Genomic DNA, 12,129 nt, shown 5'->3' on the forward strand with positions numbered 1-12,129 from the left:
AGAGGGTTGCAACAGCCTGTACTGCGCTGTCAAATGCAAGGCGTTCCTAGGATTAAGGATCTGTCTGACCTTGAGGGTAAGCGTCAGGTTGCGGAAGCGAAAGTCTAAAAGATGCGTGGGGTCCGTCGTTGGCAGGCGACCATGGAGCGGTGTATGTGGTTGTTGCGCTTGATTGCCAGCAATACAATCAGCTCGTTGTCTCGTTATCGCTGGCGATGCACCGAAGCTATCATGGAAGAGCTTGTCCCAGATGGAGATTCTGAGCACACGAGTGACGTGACCAAGCGACGGCGAATAGGGCAGCCCTGCCAGGGTTGAAATTGTGGGGTTGGTGGGGTAACGTGGGATTACGCCCTTACGTAAGGTGGGTGACATGTGCAATTTGAAGAATTGAACGGTGCTGTCAGTGCCTAGGATTGTGCCTATGATTGTACCCATGATTGTACCTAGGACCTAGGGCTGTCGATATTAATGGGCAGTGGTATAATAAAGACAGCTGTCGGACAAGCCCGGAAGATGAGTATTGCCGGGTGCCGACCTAAGCTCTCGGCGTGAGCATGACATTCGCCTTGGGTCTTGGATCTGTTTGGGGATTGGATTAGATTGTCGTATGCGTATTTACATATGACGGTTGCCCAGCCACGTTTTTGGTATGAGTGCGCGCAAGCTGGATTGGACGGTGATCGACTTGGTATAATTTGCCCCTTTACTGCTTGCTCCACGACCGTGTTCGCCGCCCGCAAGAAAATTTCGATGTTTATCCTTGAATCCTTGAAATGAAATCTCTTTCCCCTTCAAAACCGGAAATTCTGTGCCGACCATCGAGGTTGGCTCAAGCTGCAGGAAGCTCACTATGCAAGTTGCCATCGCCGTCTTCCTTACTCTGTGGTGTGGCCGGCCCAGGCCTTACGAGCCGCATCGCAATTGAAGCCAAGCAACCAATTCCATCTTAGGCACAACCGGCGGTGAGCTCAACTCGAGTGGTGCACCAAACAATAATAAGAAAAGAACAACAATCATAATAAAGAGCACACGGGAGTGCCAACATTTCCGCAGCAAGCTCAATTGGCCATGTGACGAGATGTATGTGCGACCTGAGACCTTTTTCGCAACACATACATCATTCCAATAATGCAATTTGCATCCGTCATACAATGAGTTGCTTCGGCAGCTTCTGCCGCCTACCAGATATCGAAGGCCACTGGTACACATTGATTAATAGCGACGTACATTCCATACCTTCCCTTTCTATCGAAACCTCAACCCTACGTGGTATTGGCCTGCAGACAGGTGCTTTCGCATTAACAGACCCCTGGCTGCGCAGCTCCATGTCAGCCCAAAACCTTGATTTTGGACCCAGAATTTGGATTATCTTTCTTCTGCGGCGTTTTTGTGTCGCCCTACGTTCTTCTTTGGAGTTTTTTTTTTTTTTTTTTTCTCTTTTTTTCCTTTTATTTTTTTGTACGCCCCGAGTTCCAAGGCACCGGGTAGAATTTTAAGGACGCACTGCATCGACACTTTTCCAAGGCACGAGCATGAGCCCGCAATGCTGCAGGTTTTAAACTTCGCATTTGGGAAAAGCTCGATCGAGATCTGGATGGGGGGTGTGTAAGCTGTCATTCAATGCGACGATTAGACGGCTCGACGGGTCCTTTGGTTTCCCCATTTGGCAATACCATGATAAGGATGGGGAGAAAAGTCGCATATTTTTTTTTATGTCGGAGTGACGTTATCGTCCTGGCTAGTGGCATCCACCCTCCACCCCATCAAGGGTTGTTGGGAGTGGATTTTATTCTACACCCAGCACCGTACCGTACCTCATACATCGGTGTCTACCTTGGGCTTGCTAGGGGCTTTGCATCAGTCATATTTGCCGATTGCTAGGGCTGCTGCCCACCGGAGGAAAATGAATGAATAAAAGAGTCATGACAGTAACAGGGCCGGAGACAATCGACCGGCTCAGAGAAATGCGCGGAACGACTTGAATTGATAAAGATCAATAGCCTCAAAAATATCCCCCAAAAAAAATGCAAACCTACCGTGGCGGTCCTTGTGGATTGGCAACCATATGTTCCATGTCACGCTAGAAGATGCCTCGCAGCAGAGATACAAGACACTACCACGTCTGTACATGGGGCTGTAGCCATTGGGATGCGGGGGCGTTGAGGTGTGCAGCAGTCAAGGTGGAGGAAGAGGGGCATTAGCCGACAAAACGATGGAGGGCGTGCTAAGCCCAGAATGCAGCTGAACCGCCGAGGTGCATCCCTTTTAATGCGGCTTGAACCTCAATCTGGTCTGATCTCTCGGGGTATTCTTTTTTCTCTCCTTCGGTTTTGCTTATCGCAGTGACCGGTGAGCAAGGTTTAGATGCAGCCACAGTCAATCAAGTTTGTTTTTTTCGCTGTATTCGTAGATATTAGTTGCTCGCTATTAAGGTTCCGTCTTGTAGGGTTGCGCCGCCGCATTGGGATTTCCGTCTTCGAGTTCGCAAATACTCGATACGCATACGTTCAACGGTCGGCAGCAAGCAATTTCAGGCTGACTACTAACTCTGCTAGGCTAGTACTTCATAAAATCCCGTGAACCCAACCTGGTCCATTAGCGTTAAAAATGCTTTCAAAGAATGACTTTATCAGATGCAGGTTGTGGTGTGTATCGACGGAGCATGTCTCTCGCCTGCGTCGATCCAAGCGAGCCCGTCTGTCTTGGCCAAATCTGTGCAGCCCTCTCTTATTCGCCAACAAGCTTGGACAAATCTTTGTAAAAGACCCTTTTCTGGAATTAAGACCGAGTCCAAGACAAACTGGGGATGCGAATATTCCATTCAAGTAATTATTGAGCATTCTGTACCACATTTCTACCTCTTAACACTTAATGGGATTCTCTGGAGAATGTTCCTACGACCAAAATCATAGGACATCATGAAGATCATATCACGAGGTCAATGGGCCAATGGGGCTTTGAACGGGAGGCCTCGACGGGCTAGCGTAGTCCATGAATGCCAATAAAAGCAGCAAAATTGACGCCATGGACTGGGCTAGCAACGCCAGCTCCCGTCGGCACGATTGCAGCCGAGAGCGTGTGGCGGTTGTTTCCCGTTCCTCCAAGCCTGTTGGTCCCAAGGTATTTTTGCGTGTTATTTTGTTCCACGCCCGCCATTTTGCAGGCGCCTTCCGGGAGCTGAAGTTTAGTACCGTGTTAGTAGGGACTTTCTGAAAATAGAGTATCACCACATGAAGCTCACAGGGCCGGCCGATGCCGAAGCTTGCGGCGGACTGTTTGTTTGTTCGCTTCAAGGTCCTTGATTTGATTAGGGAGTTACCCAAAGCTAGTCTCGGCACCGTCGGTCGCGCAACTTTGTGTCGCTTGGCTGATCCCAGCTGTGGTTTATGGGCCCAATACATTCACGCTCAACTAACCTAAACCACACACTCACTCACTCAGCCCTGGCCACGTTTCGCGGTGATGCGATTAGTCAATTCAAGGTCAATGTTACGTATGATTGCCGACTTGTTTGCACTGTAAACTGTAGGTTTGGTTCAAACTCACAGATGATCGGCGTTTTTCGTTTTGTTTTTATTCATCTTTTTCTTGTCTCGAGGGCACGCCTGTAGCCAGTAATCAAGCCCTGCAGAGCTGAGGGGAAATGGAGATGCCGGCCTTGTTACTCCACCGAGTCCTGGGCGATAACACAGCTCACATATTGGGTCATCACATCATCGGCCAGTTTTTCGGGGCGGGCATCAAAAACTCGCGGCAAGTGAATGGTTGTTTGCCTAGCCTCGTAGGCTGCACGCCTGGCGGTTTTAAAAAGCACATCTGGACCCGTGGAATTTTTCCAGGCTCTATATTACTTCAGGGAATTTTTCTAGTCCTGGTTCCACGCTTCCGGCCTAGAAGAAAGAAATTACATTGAACCATCTCCTTGGTCCCGGGGAGCCAAGCCCTCTCTATTCACTCATAATCACCCCAAGCACATACCGCCTCACCTTCTGTCCTACAGTCATATTGCGGTTACACACAGCCGGCCGGAAGCAAAGCAACGTTAACATTACTCGGAGCCCAGATATTTTTGACCCGGTGTGACCGACTGTCTTGACTATCGGCTAGGCTAGTCCCTGGATTTTATTTCATTTCGATTTTTCTGTCTTCTTTTTTCCTCTCTCTCTTTCGTCAATGTGACCTTGCAGACGAAAAAAGATCGCCATCGAAGCTCGGTCAATTGCGTAGCGCCAACCCATCCAATTACGAAGCCTCAGTCCACCACGATCTCACCAAGCTCCACTTTCTGACCGTGAACCCAGTTGTGCCTGAAGGAGCCCACCCCCTGTTAAGTCGACTTCCTAGGAGGGGAAAAAGCAAAAAAGACACAACCCGACAGACAGCGCAACACAAAAGAGTTCTGACCACCACAAGCAACAAATCCCACCAAGCGCTAGGTTAGGTTCAACTTGAAGGGCATGGAGACCAAGCCATAAGAAAAGCTCAGACCATTTACCTACCTCTTCATGCCCACCATTTGGCCCTCCGACTTTTCCACACATACTCGCTGCACATCATCACCAAAAGCTCAACGGGCGGGCCTGGAGGTTTTTTTTATTTTATTTTATTTATTTTCCTCTGTGCCCTTCCCGCCCTGCCACGAGTCCTTCGCCTCACGTCACTACTCAGCTGTAGTTAGCGACCCGACCAATTAGGAATACGGTCGTAAACACTCAAGGCGAGGTCAGTCGTTTTCAATCTGTTTGTGTTTCGATCTGCCAAGGTTACCCATCTGAACCCCGTTCCCGACCGTTCAGGCCCTGCAACAGGCTGTTTCGCATGGCCCGGCGGGTGGTACCAGACGGTAACGCGCAACAAGGCACGCACGGGCAGCTTCGTGGGAGTGTGCAGTTTGCAGTTTGCAGTGTGCACCAGAGGTAGCAGTAGCAGCCCACGCAGCCACGGCACGCACAGCAGAAAGTCAGCGACCAGACCCAAATCAGGTTCTAACCGACAAAACCGAAACAGGGCAGGTCCTTCCTCGACAAGCCCTCCCCGCCTTGGGCGTTGCGAGCTTCCCTCTGCTCCCGCAGCATTGATCCCGACATTTTTGCCAAACCCGTATCCCACATTCCACCTGCGGAGGGTAAAGGCCACAGACCATTATTAAGGCCCGGCCCTCCAGGTGCCCCCCACATCTTTTTTATTTTTTTTCTTTTCGCGCCCGCTCGCTTCTTGGACGATGCTAGAGTCTCGCGTCGGCGGGCGACAGCGTCCCCTTGAGCCAGTGTACAGCCATTCTCGATCGCGGACTTCTTCTTCAAACGTCCTGCCTCAAAATAATCCTTATAACAATCAACAACAATACCAGCAAATTCCAACAATGCAGGTGCATCTGGCCCAACCGGGCCAGCACCAGTACCACCCGACCATGTCGTCGCGCCGCTCTCCCAGTGTTAACACCTTCAATTCGGCAATTTCTTCCTCTTCATCCACCATGGCCCCGCCCGCCGCCTATCGCACCTCACCCACGATGGATTTGCATCGCACGGCCTCCAATCGCTCTGGTGGCGCCGCCAGCATCTCACAATATAGCGGAAGCTCTTACGTAGCTCTGCTCAGGAAACAAAAAGCGACAGTTTGGTCCGATCGGGCGCAGCCAGAAGACCCCAGAATGGCAGCAGCCCAGCGCGCCGCCAAGATGCGCGCCGCGGTGGAAATGAATGGTGGCAGGAGGGTCGACAGCGACGGCGTGTCATACAGCGGAGGTGGTCAGGGAACCGGGCGCACCGCTACTGGTCTTTCGTCCGTTGGTGGCAAGGTCGGTGCCAAAATTCGCCATCATGGCAAGCCCGGCGTGGTAGGCTACACCCCGGATAACAACTACGCCGCAGGCGTCGGTGGCGTTCCGCTGCGGTTGAGCGCCACCGAAGTCGAGGGTGAAGACAGCGACGAAGACGACTACAACAGCCCGATGTCGAGGAATATGGCACACCACCGAAGGACAGGCAGCTCAGGGCGCTCCAGCACGGCCTCGGGACGTCTGCGGCATCAGCAGTCGCAACCAGGCGGCAGCCTCACGTACCGGACCTCTGGTCGTCTCGGATCAATGGGCAGCGCCGCCGGTCGGCGTTGGTCACCAGGCGACACGCCGGAGCGGACCGGGAGTCTCGTGGAAAACGAGCAATCGCGCATGTCGACCATGGCCTCTACGAATTACCCCGCCGATGAAACTCGCAGCTTTGCCAGTGGCAGCAGTGCAGAGCGCGCCGACGCGGTCCCTGACATGGCTGCGCAGAACCGGGCCAAGAACAGCGCCCAGAACGCGGCCTTGACCAGGGAGAAGAGCGTCAAGACCGTCGACGAGCTCAAGAGGAGAGGCAGCGTCGACGAGAGGACCATGACGTTGACGGGAAGCGCTGGTAGGCTGTTCATCGCTAATCCTGACTGAACGGGTTGGCTCAATGGCGCTACCTACTCCATGCGTTGCACAACTATACGCAAGTTACAAGACCAGTGTACTGATTCGTACACTGCATTGGAAGGGGATCTTTTTTTTGTCGTTGTTTTCTCATGTCATAATTTCCTTCCTCGGAGTTACGGCTTTTCTCATTTCATTCGGTTTACCGATACCTATCTATGGTATCTATGGTTTTCCCCGTGATATTTCTCCAGCGTCTCTTTTTTTTTTCGTATCTTCTCTCATTCTGTTGTTCAGTACAAATGTTTCTTTGTCATTTTCATGATCATCATCGTTATTGTCCTCATAAAGCATACGGCTCTTTTATTTCACGGCATGGTTGGTTTTAAATATAAGGGAAAGAAAAAGAAACAATGGGAAAGAATGGGAAGGAGGGTGTGCAGTTGAAAGATACCCATATAACGATCGTTATCGCGTTACTGCTTAATTGAGGTCGGGAAGAGGGAAGAAGATTTACTGTTTCTATCGCTTGCTTGTCCCTCTGCTCTTTTTTCAGCAAGTCTTTTGTTTCTGCCGCGATCGCATTGCCCCATGGAAGCCTCTCGTTATTGTTTGATTTGCAGTGATACCCTGCCGCCTCTCGCTTTTGCATATTCGTCATCGTCGTCGTTGTTGTCGCCTATTTTGGGCGCAATATAACCATTACAAGGGACTTGTTCGGGCGCGTCGTTTCGGTTGCATCGTGCTGCCCCGTGAATACAGTTACCGGCGTTCAATGTAAAAAGGACAAAATAGAAACAGGGTTGTTGACTCGACCCCAAAGATTTTTGGTGCACTGCTCCTTACTTGCGTACGTCCTCCGGTGTCTCTGATCCGATATTGGTATGTCTATCCTGGTCGCGTCCCTCTCCTGGCACCTTGATGGGTTCCTGCGATGAGGTGAGTAGTGTAGTATACGTCGACGATGATCGTCATAACAGCAAATTCAGGAGACAATCGGCCCTATGGCTTGCCGGAAGTAAGAGCGCCCACCTCGACCTTCATCTCCCCCATGCCAGCAAAAGTCTAATTGACCTTATCCCCACACTTGCCCTCTGTTTTCTTATTGCTCGACGTCGGGGACGACGATAATTGCTGTATATGGACTAGCTTAAGCGATCACTACGCGCGTCTTGACAAGAGATTATCGGGGGCTGAGAGTATCAGGCTTCATCCCCCGCTTGCGTGAATTATGGCTGTCCCGACTCCGAGATGGTTTGGCAACGGGACACCCGCTCAAGCCCCGCGGATCGGCTGGAGTTCTTTTCATAACGCGGCTGCCAGGTAGGTGATCGCCCTCTTTTCCTTCTCAAAAAGGCGCCAAACGTCAAGCTGCTCTAATAGCACCGAAACAGGGACATGTTCGCCAGCGCATTTTCTTCCTCCCCTGAATATCATCGAGAGACTAACCTGAGAGGAGCTAATCATGGTGTCTCGGTCATCATCACCGACATGTCGACAGCCCGGACCCTGCTATATGCGATGTCGCTTTCTAGGCTTGGCGATTTATTTGATCTCAGGTCCGTTATCACGTCCTGACTCGCAACATCCTTGCGACACGTGGCTGCGGTATCTTTGTCTCGTTTGAGATTGATTAGACACAACGTCGCTCGGTATCCAGCGGCACCCTGAAAATTTCTACACGGATCCGTTGATCCGGGCATGGTGGTATTTACCCAACTCGTGCGCTCCATTTGCGGACGATTGGGGCGATCGCAGAATCGAAGGGTCGTGTGGGACGGCTTCGAGCCGGTAGTCCTGTAGGGCGTTCGCAGCAAAATAAAAAGAGTAAAACACGCTATTATAATCTCGAGCGGTGCAAGCGAGCAGGACGTCGCGTTAAGCTGCGGAGCAGCCGAGTAACGCACACCCTTTATAACCTGTAGTGCTGCTGACTAAAGCATCAAGAAGCGGCTACGTGGTATAACGGTCATTATTGCTGCCTTCCAAAGTGTCCTGCACTGTCCGTTAGCAGCAGACGCGGGTTCGACTCCCGCCGTAGTCAACTACGGTACCACCATCCTTTTGTATTTTGTTGCATTATAATTTTGCCAACTCCTCTACCACGCATCGTCACTATTTCCTCAAGTTGCCCCTTTTCTTGTTGTTCTCTTGCTACTGATTCTTCTGTCACCCTCATAATGTTCCTCGTCTATTTTTCCCTTGTAAAGCCCAGCGGCTTATTTCCATGGCTCACTTATTGCGCGATAAAACTGCAAGTTTAGTCATGACCTATAGTCAGTCAACAACGCATTCGTTCGGCACCTTGGCCCTATCGCAGTTGTATATTGTAGGACCACGAAACTAACCTTTCCAGCGTCACTATTACCGCCGGTCATACATCCCCGACAACAACAAATCTTTTGGGTATCATCTGCCCAACCGGTCCCTTTTCAGCAATCTTCGTTCTGTGCCGCTGCCTCACACAGTATAATGAGGCGCGGCTGTCTATGCAAGCTGTCGCCCATTCATGCACAGGGTCCTAACGGACAATCTCGCATCCTTCTGGGTCATGGCGCGGGGGCCAGCTGAAAAGATCCCCTGACTTTGTACAACCGCACTCCGGAACAGGCTCAAATGCGGGCATTCAACTGCCTAACCGTGCCAGCCTTGCCACATGTTTGGGCTAGGGAGGCGAATAGGCGACACAAAAATCTCGACCGAACCGCATGCACTACACCGCCAAAAGACGAAAGCTCCCGTCAATGACTAATGCCAGTGACTTCGATAAATATAGCCTGCAACACTTTTCCCCCAGCGCAACTGTCAACATGGACAAACAAATGTACCCATGATGTACAACAGAAATAACTCCTAAACCAGCAGGGCGGAACAATCTGCAACCTCTGTTTTAAACGTAGTGCCCGATTTGAGAATGGCCCCAGTGGGCCATCAACGGCACCTTTGACATCGGTGGATTCTGCTGCCTGCCGGGGTTGAGGGGCGTTTCGATCCGCTCTCCAACAACAACTCGGCCTATCAGTTTGTCTGCATTGCATGGCGCTCAACACGCACAGCCCTATTGCCAGCCCTATGAACGAAATTAGGAGGTCGCCACGGGACACGCCGCAGACTTGGGGATGGGTCAGCGCCGACGAGCTTCGTCTTTTACGGTTCTGCATGTTGAACGTGGCATTGTAGGTATTTCAAGTGGAAATAGCAAACCATCTTGCCCGAACTTTGAATCAGAGGCGCCCACTAATGAACATTGGTGAAAAGTTCCCCAGCTAATAACCGTGTTGTATACTGTTTTTGGATTCCAGAGCGCCCGCTGATACCACCATCTTAAGCAAGGCGCGTCTTGGAGATTTCTTTTGCTTGCGGACATCATACGCCTGTAAGCGTAGAGCTCGCATTCGTGGGCTTCGTCCTCTGGAATATCAGTTGGCAACCGACGAACCATGCTAGTGAATGCCTAGTCCGGTTCTCGCGGCATATTTGTGCCGCTGTCACGTAAGCTTGCTTCTATAGTCTCTGGTATTAATATCTTGACAGCGAACTGGATAAGACGAGGGTGGACCGGACCTTTGCGGAATAATCAATCAGTTTGTGGGTTTAGTCCCTAGTCTTTCTTCCCATTGACAGAGTTCATCCAAGAAATTCAAACTTCCTGCCGTGCCAAAAATATCCCCACCATCCTGTGACCCGGCGTCCTCGTCATCTGTCCCGTCACACTGTTCTTCCGCAAAGTAAGGCCGTGCCACCGAGCCAACGATATCCCAACCGTCCGGCAAGCAACCTTTTGTAATTTTTATACCACAATCATCCAAAACCAAATACTCGACAACCGAAATAACTGTTAGCTCACCCTCGACTTCTTCCTTAATCTCGGATGTATAGCTTCGTCCTGCCTCTCGTAAACGGCCTTGCTGCTCTAACCCCTCGAACACAAGGTCTACATAGCACCAACCGGTAGCCTCGGCTGCGGCACGGCTGGCTTGTAAAGCGGTCAGGACAATTGAAAGGACTTTGGCAAGCTGCGTTCTATCGCGCTGTGACTTATAAAGGGTTGCTGACAGAGTAACTTTTATTAGTCCTTGCTAGGGCTCAAGCAAAGTCTTTCGAATGAATTACCAACTTGCCACGCAACGTGGTCATATACCGTTGCACCAAAGTATCCAAAACAATTGATTATATGCTGGGCAAACAAACACCAAACTTACTCGCCAGCCTTATTACCTAAAAATAATTAACGGCTTCACCGGGCCAAAAAAAGACAGCACCGTATTACATAATAGCTAGTCTTATTTCGAAAGTCTAAATATAGAATTTGCAGCTGGCTTTTGTCCTTGGAACTGGGGCCACCTTTGCCCCAGAATAACATGCCAGCCAGGATGCCCTCACTTCTATCAGTCCCGGCCGTCCTTGCTGCTGCTTCCTTTCTGCGGGCAGTTTTTTCTTCCTTTTGTGTGTGTGCGCGCCGTACCTTCTCTGTCGATACTCCCGTAAATTCTCTTCAATTTGCAATTCAATAATGAAATAGAAGCGTTCTCCTTTTTAACATCAAAATCATCACCAAAGATTGGGCGTGCGTTTTTGGTATAAATGAATATAGCCAGAGGGCCGAGTAGCTTGTGAATAGCCGGGTCAAGCGGAGGGAGCCAGGGAAGTGGAAATCAATCATTGTCAATCTGTCCCGCCCTTTCCTGAGAATTTTTGTGCGGACTTTTGTCTGCTGGCTTCATTATTCAGCGCATTATTCTGCATCTCCAGCTGGCGAACGCGGAGTTGCTCAGTTAAGTAGGTATCCCAGAGGAGGGATCGCTTCTGGACCGCTTCAACCGGGTTGGAGCAGCCTTTGTCCCTGCGAAAGCAGCCCAAGACAGAACTTCCACTTCCTCCTTTGTTCCCCTTGACCGCTTTTGCTTTGCTGGTTGCTTTTGGCTGATGCCGTTGCTGCTAACCTTGCGCATGGGCTCGGCGTGTTGAATCTGTTAATACTATGTTAAATCGAGAAAAACTACCCAGGAAGTGAGATTCCTGTTATCTAATGGTTAGAAAAAAGGATGGCGGAAAGACTACATCAATTTTGATCCAATGTAAATTTCTGCCCCTGCGAGGTTTTCTATTCAAAAGTCCGTTCGATGTTTGTTACACCCTCTTTGGGACAAAGGTAGTTGGCCGCAAGGCGTCGTACCCTGACCATGCCGTTGAAAACAAAAATGGTGGTGAACAGAAACAAGAAAATGGGCTTTGTAGCCAGTAATAAAGCTGTCTGAATCGGAGGCCGAACTTGAATCCTAATGGGTGGCCGGAACTTACTTAGTTCCGGATTTTATTGGTTTGGTGTCCACATATACTCCGAATTTAAGCATAACCGACCTGAGCAGCAGATTGAAAACTGGGACCAAACAGCCAAAAAGAGCTAATTATATTGCAGAACATATGTATTTTGAACTTGACCTTTGATAGGTATTACCCTGCAAACGTGCTCCAGAATGGGCCCAACAAACATGTACCTGCCAGACAGGGATTAGTTCTAGTCTCAGTGCTCAGACTAGACCCCCCTCCTTCGCAGTGGGGACCGAACGCTCCATGTACCTTTCAGCCACATGGCTTTTCGACCAATTATATTAGCCGAAAAGAATGCGCTCGTTCTAGTCTGAGGACAGCTTGTCGCATTTCGCCGTTTATAGCGGGTATACATAATGTATTCGCACTATAATGGCAAAAAGAAATGGTATAAC

General features: G+C 50.3%; 4 protein-coding genes across 4 annotated transcripts; 2 read left to right on the plus strand and 2 right to left on the minus strand.

Moving 5' to 3' along the window:
- Positions 1–468: 468 nt before the first annotated feature.
- PpBr36_02053 (uncharacterized protein) lies at positions 469–564 on the minus strand (the record flags this gene model as incomplete). The annotated part of the gene is made up of 1 exon (XM_029889236.1): positions 469–564. The coding sequence occupies one exon, from the start codon at positions 562–564 to the stop codon at positions 469–471; it is 96 nt and encodes a 31-aa protein (XP_029751782.1).
- Positions 565–5,224: 4,660 nt separating this feature from the next.
- On the plus strand, positions 5,225–6,433 carry PpBr36_02054 (uncharacterized protein; the record flags this gene model as incomplete). Its single annotated transcript, XM_029889237.1, has 2 exons — positions 5,225–5,269; positions 5,372–6,433. The coding sequence occupies 2 exons, from the start codon at positions 5,225–5,227 to the stop codon at positions 6,431–6,433; spliced, it is 1,107 nt and encodes a 368-aa protein (XP_029751781.1).
- Positions 6,434–9,439: 3,006 nt separating this feature from the next.
- On the plus strand, positions 9,440–9,980 carry PpBr36_02055 (uncharacterized protein; the record flags this gene model as incomplete). Its single annotated transcript, XM_029889238.1, has 2 exons — positions 9,440–9,579; positions 9,938–9,980. The coding sequence occupies 2 exons, from the start codon at positions 9,440–9,442 to the stop codon at positions 9,978–9,980; spliced, it is 183 nt and encodes a 60-aa protein (XP_029751780.1).
- A 4-nt stretch (positions 9,981–9,984) lies between these two features.
- Positions 9,985–10,434, minus strand: PpBr36_02056 (uncharacterized protein; the record flags this gene model as incomplete). The annotated part of the gene is made up of 2 exons (XM_029889239.1): positions 9,985–10,181; positions 10,251–10,434. Coding segments are annotated over 2 exons (381 nt in total), but the record flags the coding sequence as incomplete, so codon positions are not given.
- Between the last annotated feature and the right edge of the window lie 1,695 nt (positions 10,435–12,129).

The sequence above is a fragment of the Pyricularia pennisetigena genome, chromosome 2, assembly GCF_004337985.1.
Source record: "Pyricularia pennisetigena strain Br36 chromosome 2, whole genome shotgun sequence".
NCBI classification, from domain to species: domain Eukaryota; kingdom Fungi; phylum Ascomycota; class Sordariomycetes; order Magnaporthales; family Pyriculariaceae; genus Pyricularia; species Pyricularia pennisetigena.